At 44.4% G+C, this 19,946-nt stretch overlaps 3 protein-coding genes across 6 annotated transcripts in view; 2 read left to right on the plus strand and 1 right to left on the minus strand.

The window, feature by feature from the left end:
* Positions 1-2,998, plus strand: part of otud4 (OTU deubiquitinase 4) — a 28,520-nt gene extending 25,522 nt beyond the window's left edge. The window contains exons 19-21 of the mRNA XM_079258110.1: positions 419-1,049; positions 1,184-1,260; positions 1,672-2,998. Coding sequence (XP_079114236.1) covers positions 419-1,049; positions 1,184-1,260; positions 1,672-2,079 — 1,116 coding nt within the window. The 3' untranslated portion in view covers positions 2,080-2,998. The remainder of the gene's footprint in view (positions 1-418; positions 1,050-1,183; positions 1,261-1,671) is intronic.
* Positions 2,999-5,308: 2,310 nt separating this feature from the next.
* abce1 (ATP-binding cassette, sub-family E (OABP), member 1) lies at positions 5,309-15,042 on the minus strand. Its single transcript, XM_079258122.1, has 19 exons — positions 14,912-15,042; positions 13,459-13,600; positions 12,248-12,333; positions 12,069-12,166; positions 10,293-10,410; positions 9,923-10,060; positions 9,779-9,848; positions 9,598-9,694; positions 9,429-9,518; positions 9,234-9,355; positions 9,033-9,157; positions 7,959-8,055; positions 7,785-7,844; positions 7,640-7,698; positions 7,449-7,559; positions 6,209-6,351; positions 5,941-6,063; positions 5,753-5,864; positions 5,309-5,676 (listed from the first exon to the last, which is right to left on the minus strand). Exons 2-19 carry the CDS (start codon positions 13,559-13,561, stop codon positions 5,629-5,631), a joined length of 1,800 nt encoding a protein of 599 aa, XP_079114248.1. The 5' UTR covers positions 13,562-13,600; positions 14,912-15,042; the 3' UTR covers positions 5,309-5,628.
* anapc10 (anaphase promoting complex subunit 10) lies at positions 14,287-19,346 on the plus strand. 4 transcript variants are annotated; one of them, XM_079258137.1, is made up of 7 exons: positions 14,287-14,327; positions 14,425-14,508; positions 15,680-15,795; positions 15,871-15,961; positions 16,939-17,059; positions 17,158-17,211; positions 18,932-19,346. In XM_079258137.1, exons 3-7 carry the CDS (start codon positions 15,681-15,683, stop codon positions 19,109-19,111), a joined length of 561 nt encoding a protein of 186 aa, XP_079114263.1. In that variant the 5' UTR covers positions 14,287-14,327; positions 14,425-14,508; position 15,680; the 3' UTR covers positions 19,112-19,346. The 4 variants fall into 4 exon arrangements, with proteins under 4 accessions (XP_079114263.1, XP_079114262.1, XP_079114265.1 ...); XM_079258136.1 differs by lacking the exons at positions 14,287-14,327; positions 14,425-14,508 and adding an exon at positions 15,092-15,218; XM_079258139.1 differs by lacking the exons at positions 14,287-14,327; positions 14,425-14,508 and adding an exon at positions 15,092-15,218 and having other exon boundaries at positions 17,161-17,211.
* The last annotated feature ends 600 nt before the right edge of the window (positions 19,347-19,946 follow it).

Below are 19,946 nucleotides of genomic sequence, written 5' to 3' on the forward strand. Positions count from 1 at the left end.
GCACTCAAAGAAGAGGCAGAAAAAGTAGAGAACAGCTAAAAAAATCACGGTGTAGTCTTCTACTTCTTGTGTTTTTGGACAGAACGAAAAAACTTTTTATGGCGTTGCATTGCCACAAGTAACCAGTGTCAAAAGGCAGAAGTGAACTCTGAAGTCAGCAGTGCCCCCTAGTGGACAATCTGATTTGACAACCATGGCAACGTAAAAACCTACAAATAAACCAAGACACCAGTTCCAGAGTGAATTGGTGTTCACACTACTCTATATAAACCCTACTACTATACCCTACTGTTCCTTTAAACTCCTTAAAGGTTAATTATTTCTTAATTATGTTGATAAACATAAAGAATGTAAACTTTTTAAAACTATTTGAAGTCTACAAGTTTTGTTTAAACCTGACTCTGCTTCTTCCTTTCAGGCCTACACCACGCCCATGTTCGCCCCATACTTGTACCTCCTCCCGCTGCAGCAGACGTACACCATGCATGCCAAGCCCCGCTCCCCTTCCCCTATCTACCCTCCGTCCAACCCTCCAACCAGGCAGCAGGAAGCCTACCCGCCTCCCCAGTACCCTCAAACTCCAGCATCGGCACCCCCTCAGTACGACACCCAGCCTCCACTGCCTGAGCCACCCTGTCCCAGTGAACCTTCCTTTACCCAGGCTGGTTTCCCAGGAGTCACCCAGCCTCCACCCCACAGGATGCCCTGCACCTCAATGCCGTGGCAACAGATACCTCCACCCAGAAACCCCAACTACCAAGTCGGGTATCCCTCCGCTACCCCACCATACCCAGGTCCTCCGCCCTCATCTCAGGGGTACCACCCAGGACAAGGCCCAGTACACTCTTTGTACCCCTCAGCTGCCCCTCAGTACCCAACTTTTCCTGTAGGATACCAGCCTTCATCCACCCCCGAAGAGCTCCAGGCGAGCCAGGGGGCAATGGAGCACCTTAAACCCACAAATGGAGACACATTGCTTGGCCATGGGCACGTCAGAGTCCTGGGTCCTGTGGAAGGCCCTGGTACTGTTGTGGTTCCACCTAAATTTGGTATGTAGAGTGTGTATATAACGACGTACATCAAGTAAATGCATAAATAAGTTAAAACTGGGATGTGGTGCAGTAACGATGTCTTACCAATTTACTTTAAATCAGTTAATTAAATTTATTTTTTTCTCCATCAGGCATGAAAAAGGAGCCAGTAGAGGGTCAGACCCGAACCGTGCTGCTGGTAGACCCTCCACTCAACAATAAACCCATAGTATGGACCACACACACACACACACACACACACACACACACATTCCTGCTTATCTGGATATGTGAGGGCCGTGCTTGGATTAAGGTTTTGTCGGGTCTTTTGGGCTTGATTGATTTTCAAAACTCACGCATATAAAAAAAAAACATTGATTCAGCAAGGATAAGCGGCATGAATAGCTTCAGGTCATCTGATTTTGCTCTCTCTCCCTTCCACGACCACACACACACACACACATTCCTGTTTATGTGCATCTATGAGGACCGTGTTTGGATTAAGGTTTTGTCGGGTCTTTTGTATTTGATAAATTTTCAAAACTCACACATATAAAAAAATAAAAACACTGATTCAGCAAGGATAAACAGTACTAATAGTGGTTTCAGGTCATCTGATTTTGCTCTCTCCCTTCCACAGCTTGCTGTAGTTTCAGACCCAGACATGAAGGATACCCCCGTCTCCTTAGCAACTATGAGATCTGGCAACAGCCCTGGCTCTCCAACACCATACAGGCCCCCCCGAAAGCAGCACAACCCTACAAAACCATACATAGAGCCCAGCCACCTTAGTTACCTGCAGTCCGTCACCATGGCAGAGCCGCTGTCCGTGGCCTGCAGCACGGAGGACGACTACGAAGACACGGACGGATACAGAGCCATGAACCACATGGGGCAGAGGAGGAGCTACAAACGAGGAAGAGGGAGAGGATTTTATGATGGAGGGAGGGGAGCGCCAAGGAGGAGACATGGTGATGTGGGGGCTGGGCAAAGCTTCACTCAGTATAACTCTTCCTACAGGGGACAGGGAAGGGACAAGAGATACTAGTTGTAGGTAGGGGCTTCTTCTTTCTGCCTGTCAAAACTTGGGATTCGATTGGTGAACGCTGAGTCAGCAGCTGCTGGACATTCTTTTTTTTCTTTTTCTCTCGTCTGGAAATCACAAACACTATTTGGGAGTTTTTGTTTTATTTAGCCAGGTTGTCATGCTAGCATGTTAGCATGCACAACCTCCAGTTTGCCTTTCTGAACAGATGAATGTATGTATGGATTTAACAAACATGGAAGGAGGGTTTAGAGTAATCAGCAATAAATTAAAACCTGGCCACCATATTGTTGATGGAATCAGATCAACTTTAATGTTTTTATGGGACATATGTGGCAAAATAGCTTGGCATAAATGTGGAAATCAACCCAGGAAAATTAAACGGGTTTCTAAAACCAGAAATGAAGGCTTCAGAAAGAAATGCTGATGTATTCAGGAGCCGGATTAGCCTCTTGGACAGTAGAAGTATGACAACCTCTCATCTCTTTTAGCAAAAATAATTCCTTAAACTTGTTTCTTTCAGTAAAAATTCACATTTCTGGCTTTCTTTTATCACTTAAAAGCCCCTGAACACCTGTGTGTGGTAGAAGCAACGCAGGCCAGTTCTGTGAGCTAAAAGCAAGTAAATCGACTACATCCGTACCAAATCCGATCAGAGAACATCTGTAAGCGTTTAATGTTTGCATTTGCATGGCTCAGGTTTTATTTAATTTAGTTTCTTTTTGAATGTGTTTGTGTTGTGCTGCTAGTTTCACATCATTGTTTCTGTCTTCACTTTAGACCAACTAATCTCTCTCGAGATTTAGTGCCTTGTGTTTAAAGCTTTTACCTTGATTGATTGTCCAAGAGACACTGCTGTACAGAACAAAAAGTTTGTGTTGGTTTCTTTCTATGCAGTTGAATAAAACTTTGGTTCAGAATATTTGTTGGTTTCTGGTTAAATCAGCTTGTTGTGTTTCACTTTCGATAAGTATGATATAAATGGTAAATGTGTTACTTTTGGATTAGACCCCCTTCTTCCTTCAGAATTGTCCTAAATCTTGGTGGTGAGAAATTTACCAAAGGTGTTGGGGTATTGACATGAAGCACCAACACTTCCTGCTGGAAGTTTCCATTAGAAGATGCTACACTGTGGTCATAAAGGGATGGAAATGGTCATTAGCAACACTTAGCGAAGCTGTACTGGTTAAATCATGTCACGATGATACAGAGGGGCCTGAAGTGTTGATCCAATCAGGATGGATCCATGTTGTCATGAGGTTTCCAGCAGATTCTGATCCTACCATGTGAATGTGGAGCTGAACTGGAGACTCATCAGACCAGTTTCTCCATCTTCTATTGTCCAGTTCTGGTGAGTCTGTGTGAATTGTAGCCTCAGTTTCCTGTTCTTACTGACAGGAGGGAACCCGCTGTGGTCTTCTGCTGCTGGAGACCATCTGCTTCCAGGCTGGACGTGTTGTGTGTTCAGAGATGTTCTGCTTATCTTGGTTGGAACCAGTGCTTCCTGAACTTCCTGTTGCCTCTTTTTTTTTTTTTTTAATAATTTCCAACCAGTCTGTCCATTCTCCTCTGACATCAAAACTGGATATTTTCTCTTCTTCAGGCCTATCTGACCAACTCAGACCAACAACATGGTCCACACCACATTCAGAGTCACTTAAATCCCTTTTCTTGATCGTTGTGATGCTGTTTGAACTTCAGCAAGTCGCCTCCACCAGGTCTACATTATTAAATGTATAAATGTTGCCTATTAAATGTTGTAGGAAAGTGTGTTCGCCCTGTCCCATCTGCCCTGGGTGGGGTGTTCCGTATCTTGGCTGTTCCTCAGAATGATCTCTTTCTGGATGGAGACGTCTGATGCTCCTTGCTGTATCTGTTGAAGCTACTTCTCAGCGGACACAGCCTCCAGTGCTCAGATGATCACTGGTACTTCTGCTGCCTTCGCCTTCCAGGCTTTCTCCAGTTGCTCCTCTTCCTCTTTCCTGACACTGCTGTCGTTGGGAATGTCTGCATCCAGCACGGCTTTCCTCTGCTTGGCGGTCGTCCACCACCGTTGTGGACTACATCTGGAAGTCCCACAGGATCTAGCTCGGTTGTTCACAACACTTCGAAAGATGGTGGAGAAGTATAAAGTAAAAATCTTTGCTGTAAAATGTAGTACAGTAAAAAATCTAAATCTACTCAAGTACAGACACATGAGAAACTATTACAGTAAAGAAGTTTTGGGATTTGGTTACATTCCACCACTGCGTTTTTTTTGTTTTTGTTTTATACCCCTTATTCGAGGTCAGGGTTGTGGGGAAGCTGGAGCCCAGCAGGTGAGGCGCACCTGAGTACACCCAGTAGAGACAAACCATTCGCAGCGAGTCATAGACAGATTAACCAGTGAATTTAACATACATGTTCTGGGATTAGCCTCCTCTTTCAGCTATGACTCAAGCCAAATTTCAAGTGCTAAATTCCTGATCATGTTTGTGGAAAATTGCTTTATTTTAGTTATTTAACCAGGAAATTGAACTTAAAAGGTATTACGAATGTATGACTTCCTGGTCTGAGGCAACAGGAAAACATTTGGCAGTTTGATATGACAGGCATAAACCTGCTGACCTCATTCAACCTGCCCACCAGAGCCTCGCTGATTCGCCACCACTTCCTCTCTAAAAAATATAAAACACGCTTTTATTTTACATTATAGAACCAAAATCAAGCCATTTTCATTTATTTTCACTCATTTCACTTTTAAAGTAAAAACTCTCATTTTAATAATCACTTCTGAACAGAAAATCTTGTCTAAACCAACCACAAACACGTACTTTCTGCTCATGTTCTTATTTTCCAGTTTTAGGCATCTTGTTTGGACTTTTCTCTACTTTTTCAATGTTTCCCTTTGGACAAGCTTCCTATTTTCTTGGTACTAGCTTCATATTTCATAAAGAAATGATGGGAATGATCATTTTTTGCCGTGTTCTTAGCTAAAGTACCTTCATGAAGGAACTTTTACTAATCCTTTCCATCATAAACAACTGTTGTCTCACCTTACAGATCAAACTCTTCGACACGTTTAATTGTAGCTATCTGACAAATAGTTTAGATATTTTAATCTCAGTGTTCATCTTCAAGCTGAGCTGATCAGGTTGTATTTACGGTTTTATTATGAGCTTTAATGTTTGTCTTCTGAGCAAAAACTGCAGAAATGAGTAAGAAAAGAGCCGCGAGGCTGTTTTTCCGGGTCAGGAAGCTTCAGTTTATTGTTGTAAATGCATGAGTGTTAAAATATTCTGCTTAATGTTCCATAAAGTCGTTGCCTTGTGGATTCGGGCCACGCGGTCGGGCCGACACGCACAGGAAGCAACGCACTCCGTTACTTTATATGTCACAACATTGCTGGCTACTGAACGTGGCCCGGTACATGAAGGCTGATGGAGCTTTTATCTCAGTTTGCTTTGATGGTCTGAACTCGTCTGCCGCTTGGTGGACGCAGTCTGGCTGGAAATGTCGCAGCGACGTTCAACGGCAGCCGGGAGGTCGCGGTTGGTCAAGCAGGACGGCGTCTTAGTCATCCAGGAAGAAATAGTTCCCGCTCTTCTTCTGTTCCGTGTCCTGAAAGAGACGAGGCAGAGTTCAGCGTTTGCTTCGCTTCCGCGGCGGCGGTACGAAAGGCTGGATTCAGCGCTACCTTGATGGAGTTGAGCTTGTTGATGCGCGGCCTGAAGTTGTTGGGGTCTCTCCTGAACGTGATCTCTAGCAGCGACAGGAAGCGGTTCATCCCGGCCAGCAGACTCTGAGGCCTGTTGGCGGAAACGACAACGGCGTTTGTAACGACAACGTAGATAAGGGCAGGTGGAAATGTGGGCGGGGCCTTACGTGTTGGCCGACGTCGTCTTGGAGGGAATGCCATCAAACACGATGACTCTGTCGGCCAGGTATGTCGCCATGATGAAGTCGTGCTCCACCACGAACGCAGTCTTCTTGGCGTGGAGGATGTACCTGCCGATAAGACGTCACATGACCTGAATTTATTAATTTTTCTGTCACACAGAAGGAAGCAAAGAAAATAATTGTTTTTGTTCAGGTTTTCTGACATAAACAGGAGCAGGAGAGACGAGAGGAAGAGGAAGCGTGAGTGTCGCACCTCTTGATGACTCTGGCGGCCATCAACCTCTGCTCAGAGTCCAGGTAGGCCGACGGCTCGTCGATCAGGTAGACGTCGGCTGGTTTTCCCAAACACAGCGTCAGAGCGACTCTCTGCAGCTCTCCACCAGAGAGGTTCTGCACCTGCAGAGGTGGAGCGAGAAAAGCTTCGTCATCGTGCCCTCATTACGTCTACAGCAGTTCTAGAAAACTGTGACACTTGTTTTCAGCAGGTCGACAGGGTTTTTTGGGTTTTCTGCTGGAAAATTACCACAAAATAATTTCTCTTACTATAAAACCCCTTTTGGTATCAAAACAAAGCTAACGTGCATCACTGGCTTCCAATAAGTGATATGTAGTGAAAAATGAAGAATTTTCTCCTCGCTTAGTTTTTATTTTTGCACATTTTGCCGTTTTTAGTAAAGTCCTGGTCGTCCGATCATGAATACGGGACACAACTCTTCTTCTGCATTGTTCCTTTTGGGAAGCCCAAAAAGGTGGAGATAAACTGCAAACAGGTGCACGATACCAGCTGGCATAAACCCACAAATACAGGTTATAGTTTCTGTCAGGTAGAGCCTCATTTTAATCATGTGATCCGGCGAAATGACTGATAAATGTTGTCGTTCCATCAAATCCCAGTAACCAGACAGGAAACGGCTAAATTGGATGAAAACTGCTTTCAAAGGACTCGTAGTTTTTACGGAAACGCGCTTTCATCCTGGTAGCTGGACGTCTTGGAGGTCAGACAACAAAGTTATGAATTCTGGCTTCTTCTGCTTCTGGCTTAACGTTACTCCTGGGGGTCGCGGTGTTGAGTGACGTTAGAGGCAATATAAATGCTTTTAATGAGCTTTTAGCTGAGATTCTAGACTCCATGTGGACACACGTGTCCAGAACTGATGTTACGCCTGTAAAACTGGAAGCTAACGCCGCTTTCATGCTGAGAGTTCAGCCCTCTGTTGTCCATTGGTTCAGGTGACGTCAGGCAGACGGACGGGGGACGGCAGAGGTCAAAATTTTCTTCTTTTGTGAAATAAACTTAAAATGGTGGCGTGTCCGACACGGTCTGAACATCCTCGGAGCGTTCGTACCGATGATTTCCTCAGCTCTGACATCCAACCCTGTAGTTGCCTAGCAACAGCTGGATGACATTGATCTGAATTAAAGCGGGATGTTGAGGCATCCGCTGTTTTGTGGCGAGGACTCGGGTTCAGGACACGGTCTGGGTTGTTCCTTACATCCTGGTCGATGATGCTCTCGATCTGCAGCGGCTTCATGACGTCGGTGATGAACTGTGGGTGGGTGTAGGCGTCCCTGATCTTCTCATGCAGCAGAGCTCTGACGCTGCCCTGCAGACAGACGGACAGACAGACGGTTCATTTCTGGGACGGAAACGAAGGAACATCTGAAAACACGGATGATCTCTCACCTTAAACTTGGGGCTGATGGTCTGAGGCTTGTAGCTGACGTTCAAGATGGGAACCTCACCTGAAAGACAAAGTGCAGGTTTAAAAAAAAAAAACAACCAAAAACTACTGCTTTCAGGTAGTTTGGTTGCCACGGGAGACGCTCACCTCCTCCGTCAGGTTTGAGGCCTCCAGCCAACATCCTGATGAAGGTCGTCTTTCCTGTGCCTGCAGACGGTAACGACACACGTTAACACAAACCGTTCTGAGCTGGTCTCCATCCTGAACCCAGTCCCGGTTCTGGTTCGGCCCCTAAACCAGTACTGGGATCCCAAAGCTTACCGTTCTCTCCCAGCATCACCATGATCTCAGAGTCCGTGAACTCTCCTCCTTTGATGTCCAGCGTGAACTCACCCATCGTCTTGCCCATGTCTGGATACTGAACAGAAAAGCGCCGTTAAAGTCGTTTCAGCCCGATAAGACAGAAGGTCGCCGAAGAAACATGGTGTCGAGACCATAGACTATATATAAAAAGATGGGCGGAGCCTCTGTGACGTCACCCGTAGGTTTCTGAAAAGCTCAATTGAAGCTCGGTGGGCGGCTCCTACCGTCGCTATCTTAGCAGCGTCATGCGTGTCGTCTCACTCGGAAAATACATATATGGGCAAAGAGGTGGAGCTGAAAGGGCAGCCATGAGCGTCATGGTGGATGATTGACATCAAGCGAACTCCGACCTTTCTGTAGCTAAAAGCTAACCGAGCTAACCCGGAGATAACAGGAGCTAACCAGCTAACGGAGGTAAGCGGGCTAAAGCTAAGTCACGTTGTTAACCGGCTATAAACCGCAGTTGTTCTACGTTCTTCTTACTTGAAGCGGGAGATCGGGTACCCGTCAATCAAAAGGACACGCCCCGAAATATGCTAAATTTAGAGATTAAATTACTTTTAAACGGGCAAGTTAGAAAAAATTTCACTTTCCCCACAGTTGTCATGAAGGTGAACCTGATCTATTAAACCTAAAATGGATTTCTGAACCAGGCTGTAAACATGTTTATTTCTGCTGTGAAGTTGGTCTTTTTAACATGGGAGTCTATGTGGATTTGCTCTGTTTTGGAGCCCCTAGTGGATGAAAGGGGAACTGCAGTTTTATGCACTTCCATGTAGGCTTCACTTTTAACTGCCGAAAGCTCCGTCCATCTTTCATATAGGGTCTATGATCGGGATACACCCGGTTCCTTTTAACCCTTGAACGTCTGATTCTGTTGCAGTAACAGAGAGGTTATTGCACAACTCAGCGGACAGGTTATACAACATCGCGGTTTACTGGAAAAAGGGTCAAATCCAGGCACCCCGTCGTCCTGACAACGATTCACCAAGCAGCTGAGACTGAACGAGTGGAAACAGCGTTAATCCTTACCTGGTAATGCCGCAGTCGCTTCACCTCCTCCTCGTTGGCCGTCTCCGCCACCTTAAAGACCAGCGACGTTTCGCGAAACCTGAGGTTCTCTGTGGGAACGTAACCGTCCAGGAAGATGTTGATGCCTGGACGGGGAGAGGAAGCAGAGACGGTCAGTGTTTCCGCTGGAACGGCGGCGTCTGCTGTGTGTCGGCGCTTTACCTTCCCGGACGCTGAAGGGCATGGTGACGACTCCGTAGGCGCTGGGGACGCCGTACAGGCAGCAGATGAAGTCCGACAGGTAGTCCAGGACGCTCAGGTCGTGCTCCACCACGATGATGTACCTGAAGCAAACAACACGGCGTCTGAGAACAACGTCCGGATGGTTTGGTTTTGGCCCGCCGGGTCGGTGCTCACCTGTCCGGGGTGATGAGCGAGCGGATGGTGATGGCGGCCTTCAGCCTCTGTTTCACATCCAGGTAACTGGACGGTTCATCAAACATGAAACTGCAGCAGAGAAGCGGGAAACACGTCAGCTGAGGTTCAGGGGTCGGGCAGAAAACAGCGAGGCGGCGCGTTGGCTCACATGTCGGCCCTCTGGATGCAGACGACGGCGCAGGCAAACCTCTGCAGCTCTCCTCCGGACAGATCCTCCACGTTCCTCTCCCGCAGGTGACTCAGATCTGCCGCGAACAAACCGGGAAAGTTCAGATCTTTAGGGGTTTACAGAGAAATGGGAGGCGTCGCCTCGTCAACGGTGTTCGTACCTAGCTGGTCGCAGACGATGTCCTGCGTGTCGGTGTCGTCTTTCCGGCTCAGGATGGCGCCTACTGACCCCTGCGGGTGAAAAACCAACGGTTATGACCAGCTCAGACGCCGCGCGGCGCTCAGACGCATGCAGCACCACCTACCTTGACGGTTTTGGGGATCTGGTCGACGTACTGCGGCTTGACGATGGCCCGCAGGTCGTCCTCCAGGATTTTGGTGAAGTAGTTCTGCAGCTCTGAACCTCTGAAGTAGGTCAGGATCTCCTGCCAGTCCGGAGGATTCTGGGACACGTTGACACGGATTAATACGAGGTTTTATGAACTGGGCACCAGTCCCATCAGAAACCAGTTGACGTTACAGTCACTTAAACTGGTTCCAGTTCAGCCTCATTAAACTTCCTTCAGATCCCAACAAGCAGCCGGTAAACAGCTGACACACCCAAACATTATCTCTGCAGCACCAAACACACCCAACTGTGTGTGTCTCTGTGTGTGTGTGTGTATAAACACTCACATCATACTTGCCCAGGTTAGGTTTTTGTTTTCCCGCCAGGATCTTCAGAGCCGTGGACTTCCCGATACCGTTGGTCCCTACCAGACCCAGAACCTCCCCGGGCCTGGGAATAGGCAGCCTGTAGCGCACACAAAGATGTTTCTGATCATCAGGTCAGAAAATCATCCTTTAAGTTTTCCAGTTTCTAGCTGGGCTGGCAATTTATCCAGTAAAACTTCATCATCATCACCATCAGAGTCCCAGGTAGCATCACATCTGGAGGGATTTAAACTGACATACTCCAGCTAGCCTCCAGCTAGCGGCCGCCGTCACACATCGAGTCTTACTTCTGCTGTTTTATGGCTCTAATTTGTCCTATGATCTGCTGAATCCTGAAGGTCCTGCTAGTTTCCATAGAGATGAAGGTCCGGCTAGTTTCCACGGAGATGGAGGTTTTATAGTTGTTGGGCTTTGCTTCTCTCTGGACTAGGCCTGTGCGGTATACTGGTTTATTTTTGTTATATTAATGTTTCATATGCCGCTATACCGGCTCAAAAAACACCCGGAACGTGCGCAGTGAGACAGTGTTTCAGCGGGGACCAATTTCACTGCCGGACACAAACACTTCAGCGAGTGAAAAGGAAGGTTTTGATTAAAATCATAAATATGTTGACAAGAAGCTGTTGGTGGAGGGAAACAACAAAAACCTGTTGGATACCGGTCCTCAGGACTGGAGTTTGACACCCTACCGTAGAGAAAGACGGCTTTAAGACGATGGTGAAAACTGAATCCCAGTTATGTCCTGCCAGACATAACTGGGTTTCTGCAACACCGCCATGTACTCGCCATGTAGTCGTAACCTGGGAAAATTACAGACCAAGCTGGCTGCCGTCCCTGGCGGTAATCAAGTGCAGTAATTATTTTCATAATGAGGGTAAGAAAACTCTTGTATAAAAAAAATAATACCGTCAAATACCGTAAAACCAATACGACTTTTAATAAAACCGCGATATGAGAACTTTGTCATGACGCTCCGCCCTACTCCGGACAATCACAGAGTTTGAGGTGAATTTGGGGTTTTTTCCCCCGGATTCTCCTGGCTGAGCATCGATAGAGGTGTCCTTCATTTAATCACAACTTAATTCTGACAGTTCTGTATTATTTTTACGTGTCTGAAAAACACAAACCGTAACATTTATCTTGGGTGTGAAGTTTCAGACAAAGGCAGAAATGAACTGAAAGTTAATTTACAAATCACAATTTTCTGGTTCTTTTTTTAAATTATTACAATTTCTTCTGTTCTTTTTGTCATTTTATGTTTAAATAAAAAATAGTTTCGTCACTAAAACCCAGGTAAGAAAAACAGCAGGATTCAGTCTGTGGTGACTTGTAGGAAGCTGACCTACAGGCTGTTTATAAAAGCTGGTTATTGATCACATCTTATCAAAATATCCTAAAATCACATCATGACTCAGTTTTACGCTGATCGTAACTTTCAGTCGAGTCGTCTGCATCGGTACATTCAGTTTTACAGGAGACACGCCGCCTCTTGTAGACGTTTTTAGAATACTTTCATGATTAAAGCAGAACAAAATGTTTTGATTTTATGTCACATCTCAGCTTTATTCTACGTTACGAAACTGAGTGGAATTAACCAGCCAGCCTTTAACTTAAACACCAAATAGTCACATTATGAGGGGAAAAAAAAAAGCATAATTTATTATTTCATTGCTGCATTGCGTCTGTTTCAGTCGTGCTGTGATGGATTGGTGATCTGTCCGAGTCGGAGCGGCGTACCTGTGTAGTTTGAAGGAGTTGGCGCAGTATCTGTGCGTCGTTTCTTTCTCCAGGTTGCTGGGAAGGTTGACGATAGACAGAGCTCCGAAGGGACATTTCTACAGGGAGAAAACACGGTGAGGAAAACCAGAACTGAAGCCAAAACTGGCGCTGTGACTCCACCGTGCAGGTTTCTTCACCTTGATGCAGATGCCGCAGCCTATACACAAAGACTCTGAGATCCACACGATCTTGCTCTGAGGCGTCACCTCGATACACAGTTTACCTGCAAACACACAACACACCAGCGTAAGTGCTTCCACGCCGCGTTCCCGTCATCTGACTGCTTCTCCGTGTCCAGAAACTAGAGCTGCTCGATTATGACAAAAACTATAATCACGATTATTTTGACTGAAATTGAGATCTGGATTATTTAACACAATTATCCAGTATTTATAAACAACGCTGCGCGTTGTGGTGTTCTAGACTCCGTGTCGTGCATTATAACCGTCTAATACACGGTTCCGAGTTGTTTAACCCGCCTTTACCGCTTATATAGGAACTATTTTATGTTGGCCTGGATGTACATTTTTTACCAAACAACGCTACAGCGCGTTTCTCTCAGTCACCTGTTAAAAGAACGCGTTGCTATGGTAACGCCCCTGAACGGAGGGATATTACAGTGTTTAACTTGCCGAACTACGTGTGCGTTTATACAAAAATAATGCAGCCAGTTGTCACTGACAATGGTATAAACTATGTTTAGGTGAACTTCCACAACCTACTGCAGTTATTCTACATCGACCTGCAGCCGGAGCCGACTGAGACTGGCCGCCTGGGAGTGCTTTAGGACGGGAGAGGCTCCCGCTTCTCCTTCCTTACAGTAACTGCAGAACAATATGTGCCTTCAAGTCAGTCGCCAAAACACCAGAAAAGTCTCTAATAACTCCAGTAAAAGCCGCTAGAGTTGTCGCTTTTAACAAAAAAGTCTCCAGATTTAGCGAGAAAGTCGCCAAGTTGGCAACAGTGTTTGAATGAAAGCAAAGCAGCTGTGGGAGGAGTTTACAGCACAGCGCTGCAACGCCAGAGACGCTCGATTAGCAGCTGAAGACAGCAGGAGAGGAAACTGCAAAGAGAAAAATAATCACACCCTTTTATTTTTAGGATCGCTGAAAACCCAGATCGTAGTTGAGATTAAAATCTGATTAATTGCCCTGCTCTAACATCTATCTATGACTTGCAGACGCTGATGGGGAGCCCATCCATTCTCATTTACATCTGCTCCAACATGGGTTGTAAATGAAGCATGATAGAATGAAACATTTACTCAGGACCTGCCACAATAAAAGCAAACCCAGATTGTAATTGAGATTAAAAACCGATTAATCGCCCAGCCCTGCCAGAAACTCACCCATACGGACAACCGGGCAGCTCTTCTTGCACTCCTGACGGCATTTCTTCGGTTTGCATTTGTCATGGTTGACGATGGCAATCCTGGTGTTTTTATCCGCCATGATGGAGGGCTGGAATGACGGACGCTTGCGCCTGCGGAGCTGGGAGATAAAGAAAGGCCAGACGGGGTTGGGGGGTGTGATGAGTCATTCAGGAGATATAACGTGAGAAAAAGAGATGGAGAATGCATCCACATGCACACTGCTGAAGCAACACTTTCCGATCTGAACAATAAATCCAACAAAGGGGGGCAACAGGTGCACAGACAGCCCTGAACCAGCAACTCCAGACTGGGCCTGAATCCTGATCCTGGTTCAGAGGATCTTTATTATCAGTCAGATTATCATCCAGAACATTATTCTGTCACCTGATCAAGATTTTCAGCTATGAATATATTGCAATATTTGCAGTCTTCTTCCTACTAATCATGAGAAATGACTATTTCTATTACTATTACCTGATTACAATAATTGGCTTTTCTCTCTCTCTCTTTTTTTTTTTTAATGACTAATCGTGATGAAGCCATTTCATTTAAATTGAACTATATGTTTTAATGTTTGCAAAATTGATAAATCATGCAAATGTGACTAATATTTGTTTCATTACAGGTTTATAAATAATAAGCCTTCTCTTAAACATCAAAAATTGTTGTATTAGAATTAATTATTAAAATGAAAATTTTGACCACATTTGAAAACGGAGCGACATCTTAGGTGACAGAAAATGTGATGGGTCACAAAACTCGACACAACACCTGCCCATTCTGCACCATCCGGGCTTCCGTACAGGGAAGGCGACGCAGCATATGGTCAGCGCTGCTATTTAAAGGTCTTTTAGGTTTTCAGCTGTAAACCTTGAGATTCGTACGGAACATTTTCATCATAATATACAACACATCTGACTGAAATGTTTCATTATACGGCAGGATTTTCAGTTTCTGACATGCGACGTGACGGGCGGTGGCGAGCAGCAACACTTTCAGATTTACCCCAAAATAACCTTCAGATGTGTGAGTTACTCATTCAATAAAGTCTTATATTATTGTCAAAACCTGTTAGATTTAAAACACATGATAATCTAATGATTTGTGATATTAAAGACCGATATTTAGACGATTATCTAAAGGGAAGGAAACGTCATATTTTCAGGCTCCTTCCTTCAGCTAAATAAACTGTGCTAAAGACTACACTGTTTGGATATAAAGAGGCTTTAAATTGTGTTTTCAGATGGTTAAATTTACATGTTTAAAAGCAACTTTGGAGGAAAAAAGTAAATTCAATAAATTCACCTGGAAATGCTAAAAGCTAGCTGCTAGCTGCAGCGGAGAGGCCCCGCGCTGTGACAGCTGCTCGTTTCTATGGTAATACACATTAAAAGCGCTGCAAAATCGGGGTCTATTAGATCAAACCTACCCCTTTAAGGCTCCCGTACCCCGCCTTGGAATAAAATAGAAGAGAGGAGACGCGCAGGGAGAAATAATCGGAGGTAAAAGTGGCTTTTTTTTCCCAGCAACGTGTTTCTCTGCTGGAAGCCGGCTGGAAAGATGGCGGGACACACGTAAAATACACGCGACCTCGCCTTGTTGGCGTCATCAAGCAGCGACTCGGACACGACGTTGTTTCAGCGGAGAAAAAACTGGAGTTTAACTGTATTTTTGTCGAAAAAGTTCACATCTCATGGATTAAAACTGCATCTGAGACTCTTATGTTAATATCTTATGTAGGTAAAAACTGTGTGGTTTGAAAATAAACGTGTCTGAAGAGGTTTTAATGCTGAAGACACGTGGTGCTAGCGGCTAACTGTAGCTCCACCAAACTATAAAAACGTTGTTTATTTTTTAAGGGTAATTTTACAATTTGTAATATTTAGGTCACTAAATGTGTAGCTTACCTTTTTAATTCACTGGATTTGGTTTTTAAAGGTTAGCCACATATTTGTCAGATTATACAGCTGTTAAATAAATTGCTGGTTATTATTTATTTGTGCTGAATTTTCCACGTTTACTTGTTTGTTCCTATAAACTCCTAAAGATGCTCCTGTTAAATATTTATGTTCATATCTAGAAGGAATTTGACATTTGAAATGTCTTTAGGCTGTCCAGTTACCTTATTTTGAACTAAACACAGGTGATGTTCAGATGTTGCTTGATGGGTTTTTAAAATCTGTTTTCCTGTATTCAGAATGGCCACTCCAAGCAAGACGCCGCCTGGTGCTGACCCGAAGCAGTTGGAGCGGACTGGGACGGTCCGGGAAATTGGCTCCCAGGCGGTGTGGTCTCTCTCCTCCTGTAAACCAGGTAAACTGGACGTAGATGCTGGTGTTGGGATGCAGAGTGATGATTATAGTCTCATACGGACCGCTTTGTTTGCAGGGTTTGGAGTGGATCAGCTGAGAGATGACAACCTGGAGACATACTGGCAGTCAGATGGATCCCAGCCTCACCTGGTCAACATCCAGTTCAGGTAACATGAACTTTTCAGTGTCTAGCCGCAGTATTTTTTTTACACTGTTTATTAGGGCTGTGACGATACGCTTTTGTTTCGATTTGATAAAAAAAATTTTCATTCATTGTAAAGTCATAAATTCATTTATCAAATACCTAAATTTAGATGCACATATATGTATAATAAGACACCTTCAAGTATGGTAACACATAGGGCTGTGATGATACGCTTTTATTCCAATTTGATTACGATTTTTTGGGTGCCGATTCAATTTAAATTGCGATTTTCACAATTCTCCCATATTGCTGATTTTTGTAGATTAAAAACAAAACAAAAATGGATAAAACTTCTTTTTTTTTTTGCTCGTCATTTTTCTTAATTTTAATCAGGAAAAAACAACACAGTAGCCAGATCATCATTCTGCTGCTGTAACGCCCAAGAAGACAAGTAAAAAGATCAATAAAAACTATAAAAATGACAAAAATGATCATGGATTATTATTTAATTGAAAAAATATATATTTTTTTTTTTTTTACAAAAAATTGATTTTTAAAATTGTGAAGCAAAGAATTCGAGATTTTTTTTTTTTATTATTCATTTTTCCCACCTCTATTGAAAAGATTTCATTTTTATTCAGGTTTTTATTTACCATTTGTGCATAAACTGACAGTCCGAGCACATTGGAAATCTTGTGCAGTGCTCTCACTGTCATCAGTTACAGGTATTTAGTAAAAAGATAGATAAAAACGATAAAAATGACAAAAATTTTATAGTGCATTCATTTTATTCATTTGAAAAAAAATAGATTTTTTTAACAAAAAAATTTATTTTAAAATTGTGAAGAAAAAAATCCCAATTTCCGATTTTCAATTAGATTATCCCACCCCTCCTGCTAATCCAGTTTCCTGATGAGGTCATTTTTTTTCACAAACATGACTTGTTGCGTCTCTGGAGATTGAGGATTTATAACTAAACGTCTGATTTGCTGTGTCTAGGAGGAGGACGACAGTGAAGATGCTCTGTATTTATGCTGATTATAAATCAGATGAGAGCTACACTCCCAGTAAGATCTCTGTCAGAGTCGGCAACAACTTCCACAATCTTCAAGAAATCCGGGTAACTTCTTCAGATAAGTCGCTCTCTAAGTTCCGACTTTTAAAGCTGCTGAAAGTTTCATGAGAAATGAGAATCTTCTCCGTCATCGTCTTCTGCAGCAGCTGGAGATGGTGGAGCCCAGCGGCTGGATTCACATCTCTCTCTTGAATCAGGTAAAAACACTTCAACACATCCTTAGTGTTGCATCGTTATTAAAACAAGACTAAAATATTTTCAAATTCAAAATTTAAAAAAAAAAAGTGAAAAATTTCACTGTTTCAGAAAATAAACAGGATCAAGTCGGTGAAAATGACTAATAGAACTTAAGTAATCCTCAAAATGTCATAAGCACAAATATGAAGAAGTGAAGAGACATGTTTTTGTTTCTTCTATCTGGACCTTAAAAGGGGTGCTATTATGTTATTTGGAGTTTTCTGAGCTTTCTACAGTGTTACAGTGTTGAATCCTCATCAGACATGTGAACGACACTGTTTTTTATCACCTAAAAGCACGTTTAAGTTTGAGTTCCAGCACGCTCTCGATTCGGTTTCCATGGCGACGAAAAACGCGTCGTTTTAGAGTTTTTTCTTCTTGGAAATTCTTGTGACGTCCCGGGGGATAAGGTTCGGTGATTGGTTACCTTCTACTGGTTAACAAGGGCATGTACAAATACATCAGGCGGGTGGAAAACGTGGGATAAAGTTATTTCCAACGATGGCTGGTGAGTTTACCAAAGAGAGACATCCTGCTGCATTCGTTGCTGTGGGTTGCTGTTTTCCACTTCGTCTTCAGGGTCTGATTCAGGTTCCAACATGTAGGGCTGTATGCTATGTGTTCACATTGTATTTTGTTTTCTTATTGAGTTCATATCAGCCTAATCCTTCTGTTTATGACATGTTATAATGACGGCGAAAGCAGGTGCGGTGCGCGCTCCCGATGTAGTGCAGTGGCGGGAGGCGGGGCTTAATGCGGAAGAGTCTCAATCCACTCGTCTGACAGCCTACGGAGAGGGTCGGTCTGAAGTAAATAAAGCGCTTTGTGACAATAACTCGATCAATCCCAGCCTTTCTGGGTTCGGAAATAAAAATAAATTAGCCTGAAATGCACATAATAGTTCCACTTTAAATGTGTGAAAACAAGTCAAACACTTCAGATCCAGACCAGTTTTACACGTCTGTGATTACAAGCCGCCTCTGCAGGTTCAAAATTTTAGTTTTTACAAGCACAACTAAAGATCCAACAGAGAGGTTTTACTCACCAGGGGCCTCATGGACATCAGCACCACCAGAAAGGCAGAGGAGCATCAGCAGGTGACAGATGCTGTCAGCGTGTCTCATCAGAGACCGGACTTATCCAGAAAGTAAAAATAAAGTGGTCAGACAATAAAATGTAGGGAGAAAGAGGATCTTGGTCCGCAGGAGGAGGAAGGGGGGGCCGCTGCCCACTTCCACAGATTAGAAGCTGGCGGGGAAAATGAAGGAGTCCAGAGATACGCTGGAACAAAATGCTCCAGATGATGCCTCTTCCCCCCACACAGCAGAGGCAGATGGCTGCCTGTCCTTGAGCCGGGTTCTGCCGGAGGTTTCCTTCCTGTTAAAAGGGAGTTTTTTCCTTCCCACTGTCGCCAGTGTGCTTGCTCAGGATGGGAGATTGAGTTGCACTCACCTCAATCTGTTGGTTTCCTTATATAGGCTATTATGAATTGGCTTTCATTATGTTTTTTTTCCTGTCTGTAAAGCGTCTTGAGATGGCATTGCCGTGATTTGACGCTATATAAATAAAGTTGAATTGAATTGTTTATGTAAGAAGTGACGTGGAAGTCAGACACGTAGTTTTACGTTGCAGCCGTCGTTGGCTAAGACGTGATTTTACATTTAAACGTGTTTGTTTCAGCTGACAAACGAGCCAGTCAGCACCTTCATGATCCAGATCGCCGTGCTGGCCAACCACCAGAACGGCAGAGACACGCACATGCGGCAGATCAAGGTGTACACGCCGGTGGAGGAGAGCTCCATCGGAAAGTTCCCACGATGCACCACGGTGGACTTCATGATGTACCGCACGATCAGGTGATCCAGACTGACGCGTGGACGTTTGGGGTGAGATGAAACATGACAGACTGAGATCTGGAGCTCATTAAAAACTGACTGAACTGATCGTTTTCACACTGAGGAGGAATCTGGTTCAGATATTTTGACCGATGTTGCCAATATTGAACCTTTAAAGACGAAAAACCGCGACTTTGGCTCGATTTGGCGATCAAACACGGAGTAAAAACTCCGGCTATGGAAAAGTTTTGTGCCAATAATCCTCCTGAATTTGTTTCAGAATGTTGAAATAAATGCTTGAAATGACGTGTTAGTGTCTGCAACAGAGGAAACAAGTATATTTCCACGTTTACGTACAGATGCTTTACGACAAGCAGCGGAGAACTGGTTCGGTTCTTGTTCTGTTTGGGAAGCACGGCGCTGATCGGGATGCGGAGAACTGAAGCTTTTCAACCAACTAGGCGAATCGGATAGTGTTTCTTTACCTGCCTGTAAAGCCAAACCTCCACAATTCTTCCTAAAGTCCAACTTTTCCTCCGCTTGTCCTGATTCTGGACCAGGTGAACCTGCCGCTATGTCCACGAGTCAGAGGTGAACGTCACGGTAACATCCAACAGAGACCAAGCAAGGTGATAATCTGCAAGCTTGTTGCATCCTCCACAAGAAGCGAGTTTGCTCTGGTCCAGTCAGTTCACAATCCCAGAGAAGCCCCGCCTCCGATGGGGTGGGGCTTCTCAGAGAAGCTCCGCCCTGATGGAGGCGGAGCTTGCTGCGGGGGAGGGGCGCCTGTGTTTTTATGTGACCCTGTTATTTCATGTTTAACGAGGCGTTTCATCCGTCTCAGGCCGGGTTGTGGACTT

This window comes from Telmatherina bonti (genome assembly GCF_933228915.1).
Source record: "Telmatherina bonti genome assembly, chromosome: 18".
Taxonomy (NCBI): Eukaryota; Metazoa; Chordata; class Actinopteri; order Atheriniformes; family Telmatherinidae; genus Telmatherina; species Telmatherina bonti.

Bases quoted from the DNA above. Each gene is read 5' to 3' on its own strand.
- anapc10 (XM_079258137.1), top strand. From the start codon at position 15,681: ATGGCCACTCCAAGCAAGACGCCGCCTGGTGCTGACCCGAAGCAGTTG. The intron at 15,962-16,938 runs GTAACATGAACT...TGCTGTGTCTAG, and splicing joins CTGGTCAACATCCAGTTCAG to GAGGAGGACGACAGTGAAGA. The intron at 17,060-17,157 runs GTAACTTCTTCA...CGTCTTCTGCAG, and splicing joins ACAATCTTCAAGAAATCCGG to CAGCTGGAGATGGTGGAGCC.
- abce1 (XM_079258122.1), bottom strand. From the start codon at position 13,561: ATGGCGGATAAAAACACCAGGATTGCCATCGTCAACCATGACAAATGC. The intron at 12,167-12,247 runs GTGAAGAAACCT...TTCTCCCTGTAG, and splicing joins GCTGCGGCATCTGCATCAAG to AAATGTCCCTTCGGAGCTCT. The intron at 6,352-7,448 runs GTAAGGAACAAC...CCACCTCTGCAG, and splicing joins AGAGCATCATCGACCAGGAT to GTGCAGAACCTCTCTGGTGG.